Source organism: Colius striatus, chromosome 3 (genome assembly GCF_028858725.1).
Source record: "Colius striatus isolate bColStr4 chromosome 3, bColStr4.1.hap1, whole genome shotgun sequence".
Taxonomy (NCBI): Eukaryota; Metazoa; Chordata; class Aves; order Coliiformes; family Coliidae; genus Colius; species Colius striatus.
The window spans coordinates 15181172-15193417 of NC_084761.1; the positions used below are offsets into that span (position 1 = coordinate 15181172).

At 54.8% G+C, this 12246-nt stretch overlaps 1 protein-coding gene across 8 annotated transcripts in view; it reads left to right on the top strand.

Annotated features, from left to right (window-relative positions):
- The window catches only part of MPRIP (myosin phosphatase Rho interacting protein), an 80695-nt gene extending 69436 nt beyond the window's left edge, over positions 1–11259 (top strand). For 6 of the 8 annotated variants that reach the window (XM_061993811.1, XM_061993813.1, XM_061993814.1 and 3 more), the window contains 9 exons: positions 1873–2020; positions 2581–2698; positions 3419–3578; positions 3691–3810; positions 4980–5066; positions 5716–5878; positions 6247–6332; positions 7505–7566; positions 10105–11259. In XM_061993811.1, coding sequence (XP_061849795.1) covers positions 1873–2020; positions 2581–2698; positions 3419–3578; positions 3691–3810; positions 4980–5066; positions 5716–5878; positions 6247–6332; positions 7505–7537 — 915 coding nt within the window. In that variant the 3' untranslated portion in view covers positions 7538–7566; positions 10105–11259. Of the gene's footprint in view, positions 1–1872; positions 2021–2580; positions 2699–3418; positions 3579–3690; positions 3811–4979; positions 5067–5715; positions 5879–6246; positions 6333–7504; positions 7571–10104 lie in introns of all 8 variants that reach the window. The other 2 variants (XM_061993812.1, XM_061993819.1) reach the window with 2 other exon arrangements.
- The last annotated feature ends 987 nt before the right edge of the window (positions 11260–12246 follow it).

Genomic DNA, 12246 nt, shown 5'->3' on the forward strand with positions numbered 1-12246 from the left:
GGTTGGACTCCGTGAGCTTAAAGGTGTTTTCCAACCAAAACGGTTCTATGATTCTGCTGGGAGATCTTCTCTCTTTGGAAGGAGCAAAATACCAGAACCAAAAGAGGCAGACAAATAACAACAAGCAGTAAACTTGACCTCCAGACCATGTTTTCGACTTTGCTCTTGCAAAACTTCCTGCACATCTTTGTAGGGAGCAGAGGGACAGACAGCAAAAAACCTTCCCATGGATAGAAAGCTGAGTGGGCGATTGCAGGCCTGTCCAGTTCACAGGCTTAAATGTACTTGATTCTCCTGAACCTGATGGAGAATGTGACATCAGTAACATGAGATACTGGTTTGTACATGTCCAAATGTCCTGGATTTATAGAACAGAATCTTAAAGGTTGGAAGGTACCTCGAAAGATCATGAAGTCCAACCCCCCTGCCAGAGCAGAACCACCTAGAACAGGTCACACGGGAACTCATCCAGGTGGGTTTTGAATGTCTCCAGAAAAGGAGACTCAACCATGCATCTGGACAGCCTGTTCCAGTGCTCCCTCACTTGAACAGTGAAGTTTTTCCTTGTGTTTCTTTGGAACCTCACACATAAAATACATTAAATACTGAATTGACAGCCAGACCTGTGGAGGAGCATTCACCATTTTCCTCCAGCACTGGAGGTGTCATGAGCAATCCTGCAAGGCTGCTTCATGCCTCTCTGTAGTCAGCCAAGTCCAGACAGGTTCTGGTGCTGAGTTATGAGTTTCAAAAACAACAAAGCTGAAAAAGTCCAGGATGCCTCAGGATTCAGACTTGAAGGGGAAGAATAAAAGCAGCAGAGCTGAAAATTGGGAATGAGAGTGTCACAGATTACAGAGCCTTAGGCAACAAAATGCTGCTGAAGGGCGTATGTTGGTGCAGGTCAGTGGTGGTGGACTGTCAGAAGCACTTTGGTCACTGGGGCAGGGAATTCATCCACCTTAAATTTCCCATGAAGTGCCAGTGGTCCTCTGGGTGACACCTTCCCTGGGAAGCACGAGTGTGAATCAAGAAGAACCCCATTGAAGTCAGGAAATGAAGCCAGCTTGTGGCATTTAAGAGGGATAAAGGCCCTGTGCAGTGCTTGGAATCGCAGTTGCCCCAAGGTGTCTGCTGGGGCTCCTGCGCTGCATCCCCCTTGTGTGCCCCTTCCCAGCTCATGGCTCCGGCCACACCGTGCCTTTGCTGTCCTGCCCCTGCCCTGCAGCCCTGTGTCTGTCGGGGTCCCACTGTGCTCAGTGGGCAACTGGGCTGGTGGAGGAACTGCAAACAGGCAGGAGTGAGGTCTGTGCCTGGGGCAGGACTGGACTGGAGTTCAGTATCTCACCCCTGGTGACTCCCAAGTCCGCAGAGTGCTGGTTCTGTGTCCTGGCCACAGTTCATTCCTAGTAATTCAATTAGCAAATAATTGCCTGTGCAGCATTTGAGGTGATACTTGGTTGGGAATCAAGGTCCTGTTACTGTCACAAGTCATCTGCTTTCCACCTCAGAGGTGGCTGCATGAAATCAGGCGTTGCAGAAGAGAGCAAAAGGGACACAGCAGGGTTGTGGGATTTTTTTTTCCCTGTTGTTTTTAATATATTTGCATTCTCCAATCAGGTCTGACCCCAGACCTGCCCTGTCTTTCCCTTTCATCAGAGCTGTCAGGGTTCAAGTTGACAGTACAAGCTCTGACCTCACAAGGTCCATCCTTGGCTGGCTCTTCCATAGTTGAGGAAGGAGAAGATCCCCGTGATGGAACTTGGGTGCCAACCTACCCTCTGGCTGGCTGTGGTTCTTGGCAGGCTCAGCACCGCTGTGATGCTGGTCCTGTGCTCCTAGGCCAACCCCTTCCCCTCGTCCCTTTTGCAGGCAACATGTGAGAGGGGCTTTGCAGCCATGGAGGAGACACACCAGAAGAAGATTGAGGACCTGCAGCGGCAGCACCAGCGGGAGCTGGAGAAGCTGCGGGAGGAGAAGGACCGCCTGCTTGCAGAGGAGACGGCTGCCACCATTTCAGGTGCCACACGGGGAGGGTGTTTGCTCCAGCGTGGAGGAGCAGAGCATGGGGTGGGATGAGAGCTGGTGGGGGGGGGATCACAGGGAGATGGGAAAGGGCTAAAGGGAGAGACAGTCTGGATGGAGGGCCATCTCCTCATCCTGCTCCAGGCTTGGTACTCCCGTCCTTGGCTGTTCCATTTTCCATTCCATCTCAGAAAGACATTAGTCATTCTTGGGGTTGATTTATTGCTGATTCCACACTGAATTGATTCTTCAGTGCCTCAGGGAGCTTTAAAGTTTTGTAGCCCAGGGTCTGTGTGTTAGGAGCCCCACAATTCAGGAGACAAACTGGACAATCATTTGGGTCTTACTGAAAAGTGAGCCTTGCAGAAACCCCATTGTCACTTTGCAGCCAGGGGCATAGACTGGAGGGGCTGCAAAGCAGTGGGAGGCTCAGTGGGGTGACTCGGTTCTTGTTCCTTTAAGAAAACACAAAACAACAAAAAAAGCCTTCTAGCCCTCCCCTCCTGCCCCTGGGCAGAGCGGTGCTGGGTGCTCACACAGTGCTGTCTCACACAGCCATCGAAGCCATGAAGAACGCGCATCGGGAGGAGCTGGAGAGAGAGCTGGAGAAGTCCCAGCGCTCCCAGATCAGCAGCGTCAACGCCGACATCGAGGCCCTCCGGAGGCAATACCTGTAAGACCATCATCACCCTCACCTGTCGCTGTGTCCTGCAGGGAAATCATGCGAGTGGGAGACTCCTTTCTCCCCTTTGATCTTGGCAAGGAGTTAAGGGCAGACCGACCGTCACAGGGACCCAATGCAACTGTGTCTGTCAGAGGCTCTTGGTTGCCTGTAGTCTTTCAAGCTCCAGGTCAATACCCTGACACTACCCAAATTCAGCTGCTTCCAGGTCACCAGAAGCAGCAGATCTGCAGGCATGGTGCTGCATTTCACGCAGCTGCAGTGGGTGGGTTGCCCAACCAAATGTAACTGGGTGAGGAGAAAGCACTTAGCCTTTCCTGGCAGGGCCATCCTCATGTGGGAGCTGAGCAAGACAGCCAAGCAGCTTTATGAACCTTGATGCATATGTAGATGTGCAACTACACCCGGTGCAGAGTGCCCAGAGCAAACTTGATAGATCTCATCTTGGTTTTTGGAAACATGAGCAAGTCCTGTTTAACCCCTTAGAGGAAGACTTCCCGTCCCCCCCAGCACCCAAGCACTGCTCTGCCAGGAGAGGGAAGGGCTGACTCGCTCTGGGCTTGAGATTTTTGCCAAAGAGTGTATGCAAGTCCTCCTCTTCAGCGCTTGGATCCCTGTTGGGTTGTCCCGGGGCGCTGGAGGAAGAGCAGGCGCGTGTGTGTGTGTGTGTGTGTGAGAGGGGAGGGCACTGCCCGGGCCGTGTCTCCGCAGGGAGGAGCTGCAGTCGGTGCAGCGGGAGCTGGAGGTGCTGTCGGAGCAGTACTCGCAGAAGTGCCTGGAGAACGCACACCTGGCGCAGGCGCTGGAGGCCGAGAGGCAGGCCCTCCGGCAGTGCCAGCGCGAGAACCAGGAGCTCAACGCCCACAACCAGGTCAGGCTGCGCTGCCGGCATGGCCAGGGGCCGGCGGGCACCGTGAGGGGGGCTCGGTGCCGAGCCACAGCCCTGCGCCCCCTCCCCACAACGGCTCTTCTCCCCTTCCCAGGAGCTGAATAACCGCCTGGCCGCGGAGATCACGCGATTGCGGACCCTGCTGACTGGGGAGGGAGGGGGAGAGGCTGCTGGGTCGCCTCTCACGCAGGGCAAGGATGCCTACGAGCTGGAGGTGAGCTCTGCCGTGGCCATGGCAAGGGGCAGCATCAGTGGGCGCGAGTTGGGGTGATCTGCTGGAGAACAGCTCTGTGGAGAGGGACCCGGGAGGTCTGGTGGGCAGCAAACTAAACATGAGCCAGCAACGTGCCCTCGTGGCCAAGAAGGCCGATGGCATCCTGGCGGGTGTTAAGAGTGTGGCCAGCAGGTCAAGGGAGGTTCTCCTTCCCCTCTGCTCTGCACGGGTGAGGCCACGTCTGGAGAGCTGTGTCCGGTTCTGGCCTGCACAGTCCAAGAGAGGCAGGGAGCTGCTGGATAGAATGCAATTGGAGGGCCATCAAGATGATGGGGGGACCAGAACATCTCTCTGATGAGGAAAGGCTGCAAGAGCTGAGGCTGTGCAGCCTGGAGAAGAGAAGGCTGAGAGGAGACTTTATGAATGCTGATAAATACCTAAAGGACAGGTGTCAAGAGGATGGGGACAGTCTCTTTTCTGTGGTGCCCAGTGACAGGACAAGGGGTAACTGGCACAAACTGAACACAGGAAGTTCCACTGGAAGGTGAGGAGGAACTTTGTTGCTGTGAGGGAGCCCTGACACAGGCTGCCCAGGGAGGGCATGGAGTCTTCTTCTTGGGAGGTTTCCAAACCCACCTGGACACGTTCCTGTGCCCCCTGATGGAGGGGAACCTGCTTTAGCAGGGAGTTAGACTGGGTGATCTCTAGAGGTCCCTTCCGACCCTCACCATTCCGGGGTTCTGTGAAGTGCCTGTGGACCCCAGGAACATGCCACAGCCATCTGTCCCTTCACACATCAGATCTGCATGGCTGGTCAGCACAGTGCCTTGTGGAGTGAAGTGGGGCTTTTGGAGTCCTAATCTTCCCTTTTCACCATGTCGAGCCAGAGACCCCCTCTTCCTTCTCCAGCCCCTGCTTGTTCCCTGGGATCTAGTCTTAACAAAACAGTGGGGACAGAAACCGAGGAGTGTGCAGGGAGCACATCAGCACCACAAGCTTGGGCAAGTTCCCAAGACACCCATAAGTTTTCTTGGGTGAACCAGAAGATGAGTGACCCAGCAGCTTTGCAGTGCTGGCGTGGAGCTGGCACAGAGCTGAGCCTCCAGCCCTGTCTCGGGCCCGCGCCGCGGCTGCTGGGCTCCAAACACATGCTGCTTTTGTTCCCACAGGTCCTGCTGCGGGTCAAAGAGTCAGAAATCCAGTACCTGAAGCAGGAGATCAGCTCTCTCAAAGATGAGCTGCAGACAGCACTGAGGGTAATGCCAGGGGCATTTCTGCAGATCCTCTTACAGGCTGTGCTCTGTGCATGTGCTTAGATTTCACCTCACACCCAGATTTGAAACACTATTTAGTTTTGCCCCTGAATGGGACTGAATACCCATATTGGCGTTATCAGTAAAGCACTCCATGACTGTATCAGCTTAGGACTTACCCCCACAAGGGAAACATCCCCTTCAGTGTTTTTACCTTATTTCATGTCACATCTGATTCAAATGGCAAAAATAATGCATGTTAGAGATCTGCCCAGCCTCCCAGCATCGGGTCTGGTTTGCTCTGCATGGCGCCTTGGCCAAGGCCTCTTCTGGGAATTCTGCTTGCATTCCATGTCTCTATTAAAATGAAGCCCCCCACACAAGGGAAGGGGCCAGAGGCCTGGGCAGCACTGTGTGCTTGCTGATGGGCCCACAGCTTTCTGCCTGCCTCAAGCCCTGGCTGCTGTTACACACAGCTTCCAGAGCATGCAGGAGATGCATACACTGCCCCAGCTGAGCATTTCTTCTCACTGCCAGCTCCTCTGGCTCCTCTTCTGTCAGCATTTGCCAACCTCCTCTTCGGTGCATTTGCAACCCCTTCAGCTCCAGCTCTCTGTCTGACTCCCTGGGCTTGTTCTCCTTCCTTTGCCAGGATAAGAAGTACGCCAGCGACAAGTACAAAGACATCTACACGGAGCTGAGCATCGTGAAGGCCAAGGCAGACTGTGATATCAGCAGGTTGAAAGAGCAGCTGAAAGCAGCCACAGAAGCTCAGGGAGAGAAGTCCCCTGTGAACACCACTGTATCGGGATATGGTCAGTGCTCCTCCGGCACCTCTGTGCAGCCGTGGCTTTCCCGAGCACCACACAAGTGCAGTCACAGGCCGAGTGTGACTGCACTCCTCCCACCTCCACCCCTTGCAGACAGCCCCAGTGAGCTCCTATCCCATAGCAGTTCCTCTTTCCAGCCCACAGATGGGAAGCTGATGGGCTTTGAAAGCCTTCTGGCATTTTGTGTTGGGAAAACTTTGTCCTGAGGGGAGCAGAGAGCCCCGAGAGTCCCACCTGCGCTTAGAGCAGTGCTGAGCTTAACCAGGGCTGGGAGGGCAGCGGAGCCGCAGCCCTGCTCCTGGCAGGAAGGCAGTGGGCACCACACTAACACCCTTTCTTTTCCTTCTTCCCAGATATTATGAAATCAAAAAGCAACCCTGATTTCTTGAAGAAAGACAGATCCAGTGTTAGCCGGCAACTAAGGAATATCAGGTCAAAGGTGAGCTCAGACCTCCTGCCCCTGTGACGGGAATGCCCAGCGTTACACACCGGTGGGGGTCCTGCGTGGGAAGAAGTTGGTAGGGGAAGAAAACTGAGAATTTCCCAGACACTAGTGCTATCCTGGATGGTACTGGCAGGAGAAGCAAGCTTTGGACTGCAAAACAGGTGTCCCTACAGCCTGGCAGGGCCCATTGCCCATATCATGCCCAGGAGGGCACACACACTCCAGACCCGGCGCAGATGGAGGCGTGAAGCTGCTCCCTGCTTGAAAAAAATGGATGAAGCTCACCCTGTTCTTTGGTCTTTCACAGGAGGACTCTCCCAGTATTTGCTCCCCGTTTTCAGTTGAAATTTAGGTGGTGTCAGTAGGTGGAAAAGTGCACATCGTTCTAGGTTTTAGTGTTCATCGCTGCACGATTTTTGGCCTTTCTGTGGAAGAACCATGCCTTGGTCCTGGGCATCCTTAACACAAGCTTTGCCTGTGTATTAACACAGGCCAGGTGGCCTTGTGTTTCTCTGGCCCTTCTGTACTTGCCGTTGGTCCCAAAGCCCAGTGACACTGTGCCAAGTTTGTCTGCTTGGTCTGCAGGCAGCCAGAGTTACATCGTGTTACACACTGGCTGTTGCTGTGGGACCACAGGGACAAAAAGGGCAAATAAAGGTGATTAAAAGGGTAAACAATGCTGCTCAGTCATCATCGTTAAACATGAGTCAGTTGGAAAGAAGATCAGCATGGGCAAAACCTGCTTTGCCTCTCACCACTGGATACCTGGTGTCTCATGCTGATATTTGAAGTGGTTGGCACCTTGAGCAGAGTGAGAAGCTGGGCAGGCAGAAGGCTTCCAGCTCAGTGCCAGTGCTGGGGAAACAATCACCACCCGAGTGACCTCTGCCAGCAGCAGGTCTGCAGCCTGGGGTGTCTGTGCTGTACCCAGTACATGCAGCCCAGACCTGCTGGGTTGGGTTTCCTTTCACCACTTCAACTCAGACCACTTACTGTGGGGTCTCCTGTGTGTGTTGCTTGTTGGGGGCAGGAGGAGAGCAGAGCAAGCATGGGCTCTGCTCGCACCGCTGCCGGGGCCGGCGGGGGGCTGGGGCTGCGCCACTGCCGATGCATTCAGCATTTATGAGCCTTTTGTTTGTTCTTTGTTTTGCATTTTCCTTCAACAGTCCGTTATTGAGCAGGTCTCATGGGATAACTGAAATGAACCCGAGTCCAGGTTCCCTGCCACGTAGGTAAACCCCCGCCGAGCGCCGCGGCTGCCCGCCAGAGCGGCCCCACGTTGCATGCACCGCTCACGCCTCCCTGGCAGACCAGAGCCCTCTGAATCACTCACCCCTTCATTCACAGATAATTGTTTGGCACGGGGAGGGGGAAGAGGAGAAGCCAGTGTACCAGAGATCCGTAGGGAGCACAGTCCCTCTGGCTCTTCCCTGGGCACTCTGGCTTTCTCCTCCTCCCGCTCCCGCCGCCCTCGCTAACACAGCTCACCCTCACGGAGAGGATTTGGATGCTGTGGGGCACCTTTCCCTGTTTGCTGTGTTGGGAGCGTGGGACACAGCGTGTGCATGCCCAAGGGACTCTGCATGCCTCAGACTAAACTTCAGCAGCATCCAGGTCTCGTAGGAAAAGGGGCCGTTTTGCTGTTAGCCAGGGGGAGGAGTGAGGCAGCAACGCTCACCAGTGCTCATCGCTGCTCATCCCACAGTGTCCTGTAGCCTGTGAAATGGTGGCCCCCGTCTCAGCTACAGAGATGTGCTGAATTTCCTCTGTCCATAACTCCTGCTTCTTTAGGTTGATCTGTGCCTAAGCAAAAGAGTCTTCCTTGCCCAGTAACTGCCTCCTCCTGCTCTCTGGGCTTCATTCACCCTGCTGCTCTCCATCCCTTGACACTCTGCCCCCATCCCACATGCTGGCCTGAGGCTTCTGGGCTCATCCAGCTAAAGGAGGGAACTGATGAGAAATCAGACTGATCCTAACAACCAAGATACCTTGAGTAACTGAAGCAACAGTTAAATTACCAGCACATGGTAAAGACTGAGGTTAGAGCACCTGCAGAGGGAGACTGGGGAGAAGAGAGGGAGGCAGCCCCAGGAAGGCTGATGGAAGATCCCTTTATCACAGATTTCATCCCGCATTAGTCTCCATCAGCAACTCAAATGGGTTGTGAGACAGCCTAAGGGGTGAATTTTCTGGAATTTGTATCATCAAGGCAGAACAGTCGAGTGGTTTCCGTTGTCTCCTTCCATCTGAGGAGGAATCAGATGTACAAACTGGAATGCAGGGGTTGCTGCCCATTTAAAGAGGCCCAAAGTAAACTTCCTGTAGGAAGCGTGTGCTCAGGGACTCGCATCCCAAGAGACTCTCTGTTGAACAGAAAGCATAACAGTGTTTGTAAATCCAAGCCAAGCCCTTGTGCTTCCATTTGTGTGCTGTTCTGCAAAGCCCTTCTGTATTTGTGGGCCTGTGGGAGGAGAAACATTTAAAGAAATACCAGAACCATGGGAATCTGCACAGCCTGGGGGCAAGTTTATCATGGAGTCCTGCCTTGGTAAACACACATTAAAGAAAACCCAGCCCAAAAGTCTGACCTGCTGCTGGGATCCTACGGTCTTCTGGCAGCACGGTGAAAGCAAAAGGGGCTTTGCATGAAGGTCTGTGCCTTCTGAAGCTGCCATGTCTTGGTCTGTAAAGCAATGTCCCAGCTGCAGAGGGAATTCATTGCAAAGCAAGGTAAGCTGCCTGTATGTCCCAGAGCAGCTGCAGCCCAGCTAAAGCCAGGGGCAGAGCCATTGCTCTGCAGGCCTGGCTCTTGGTTAGGAGGAGGTTTGTGCCTATGCAGGGAGAACTGACTGCATGGTGACTCTTAGCCACAGCTTTGGGGCTGCAGGAAGGAGGGAAGGCTGGTTTTAGACTTGTGCATCTCCTCCGGCTAGTTTCAGGTTAAAGCTGTCATAGAGGGGGCAAGTGATTTGCTTCTGGGTTTCTACCCCTCACGTGGCTGTTCTCCTGGGTCTCCCATGTGTAGGTGAGAGATTTCAGAATCCAAATGCCTAAGGCTGGTGGGGTGGGTCAGCTGAACCTTGTGCCTGGATGCTGCATCCGAATTGGATCAGCCATCAGATGCTGCTAGGCCTGCAGCAAGCATTTGGCAAGTCCTCTGTCTAACCCTGTGCACTAGAGGCAGCTTTGGCTTGGGAGAGCCCCCAGGCTGGGTTTAGAGAAAGGGTGGGATTGTCGCTGGCAGCAAAAGCATCATTTCCAGGGCTGCTTGAGCAACGTCTGCACATTGACCAGAGCCAAGACCGTCCCAGACGGACACACGTTCGGTTGGTGCTGTGGCAGTGCCGGGAGGGCCCGTGTGCGGGTCCTGCTCAGCGCCCTGGGGCTGCAGCGTGGCAGATGAGGCTGAGCTGCCCGGGGCTCCCACAGTGCCGGAGCTCTGCTGGGGTTACCCCAGCCACCTTGGCACCACAGGCTCTGGGCTCAAGTGTCCGAATGCAGCTGGCCCTGCTCGCAGCATGGTGTGCCTCTCATTTGCTTCTGGTACGTCGCCTGGTTCATTCACAATCTCACCCTCTCTCTAGGCACCATTCCCCAGTAACCACCCTTCATAACCGTGTGTTTTCTCTTAGCATGCCCCACTAACCTCTCTGCCACCCTCCGGCTGCCCTCATCCCCCTTGCCCAAGCCTCGCACCCCGTCCGTGTGCCAGGTGCCGCCTCCCGCCCGCCCGCACCCGACGCTGTCTGTCTTTTGTCTCTCCCAGAGTCTGAAGGAAAGCCTGACTGTGCAAGAACGCCTGAAGCTTTTTGAATCCAGGGACTTGAAGAAAGACTAGTTCTCCCCGCTCCGCTTGACCACGCGCACCTCCCAGCTTGAGGCAGCACAGCACCAGCACCGTTTGTCTCTCGTTCCTTACGACTGTCCTTGCTGTCGTTCGTCTTGACGCCCGGGACGGGCCCTGGCACCGCGGTGGCCGTGCCCCTCCGCCGCCCCCGCACCTCCCCACCTCCTTTCCCTGCTTGTGAGACGCTCCAGAGACTCCTGAGGAGGAGAGGAAGGGAACCGGGTGGGGGTTTTTCTCCCCTCTCTTCAGTGCTTTGTAGGAGAATCCTTCTTTTCCCGTAAACCATTACACTAAGTGTCAGTATTAAGGCTCAGTAGCCTGTTAATAAGCTAGCTCTGTCGTACCAACCGTTTTGGTAGGCAAGCAGGGCCTGGGTGGTATCTGCCATACCTAGCTCTTACTGCTGTCAAGAGACCCAGTGCTCAGAGCACACCAGGAGCCTAATCTAACCATTGATCTTGATTGCATTACTTGCACCTGCAAGGGGGGGAAGCTTGAGGGAAGCTGCCAGGGAGCACCAGTCCGTGCCGGCGGACACAGCCTGGAGGTACAACACTGAGATCTTCGCTGGACAAGGATGCAAGAAATGATCCTCCTGCCCCGTGACTGTGCCGTATCCTGAATGTAGGCGATACCGAAGCCCGGCGAGCTTTGGGGGTGGATGGAGAGGGAGCTGCAGACACTCGGCGCACCGTCGAGTCCGCCCCGTCGGCCTGTCTTTGCCTCCCGGCCTGCCGGTGGTTGGAGTCGGTGTTTCCGGGGGCCGAGCTGTAAGATCACTTTCTTGCCTCTGTTAGATCAAGCCCAGCACTCTCTTGGTTCTTTTTTTTGCTGTTACTCCCTTCCTCTCGTCGAGTCGCGTGTATCCCAGGGTCTGTGCGCATGTGAAACTCCCTTTTCCTAGTCAAAGGAAAGTAGAGTAGAAAGTAGAGCCAATATTGACTGAAAATGCACAGTGCTCAATGCATATAATGCTCCTTTTTTATCAGCTTCTTGAATTCAACTCTTCTTGTCAGCAGGGCAGCTCTTATTTTAAATCTTTAATCTTTTCCTGAAATAAAAATCTCAAAACCAGTATGTGCTTCAGACCTTCTCAGTCCTAGTAGCTTTTGTATTTCAAGCATACAATTTAGCGATGTGAGGCCGATCAGCAGTTACAAACCAAGAGCTGAGGGAGCTGGTAGCACCAGATGCAGCGCACGGCCGGCCAAGCAGAGGCTGGTTCCCTAGAAGAAGCCTACGCTGCTTTGCAGTGGGGCTGCCCAGGCACAGTGGCTTCATCCTGGGCTAAATGTCAAGATGCCAGCTGTGAAGACCCCAGGCCTTGCGTCACCAGTCAGCTTCCAGCCCCGTTTTGCTGCCGAGTGACTGGCATCCCGTCAGGCTCAAGACAGGCCCTGTCCTTCCCGTGGAGCAAAGCTTCCTCCTGTGTGCCGGGTGCTGAACACTTGGTTGGAGCAGCCAGCTCTGTGTGCTTTTGTGGCTGGTTTTAGGGCGGTAGGAGCACAGCCCTCAGAGCAAGCTCTGGCTGCAGCCGTGGAGCAGTGAGCACCACGGGGCTGGGGACAGCCAGCTCCAGGCCTGCCAGGGTGCAGCGTGGCGGGTGCCGGAGAGTTTGCCCTCATCCTCCTGCTCAGAGCAGCCTCCAGCCCCGCAGCAGGAGTTGGTGTCATCCAGCCACACTGTGAGTCTCTCCTCTGGCTTGTGTGGCTTTGTCATGGCCAAGCGTTCGGCTCAACACCTCCCGGGGCAGTCACAGTCCTGCCGGTGGGACACAGCCCCGGCTGAGATGCTCCCGGCTGCAATGCTCTGTCATCTGTACCTGGCTGTACGTGGAAGTCCTGGAGACAGCAGTGGGGCAGGAAAGGAGCTCAACCATGCAGCTACAAAGGTTTTTCCTTTGTCAGCCAGCTCCTGCCCTCCAAGATGGTTTGATGTGCAGCCACTCGCTCTAATCCGATCTCACCGTGGTGCTCACTGTCATCTGAGCGTTGGAGGAGCCAGGAGCCTTCCCAGCTGTGACCCACCTGGACCACCTCTGCCATCAGCCTGCTGCTCCTG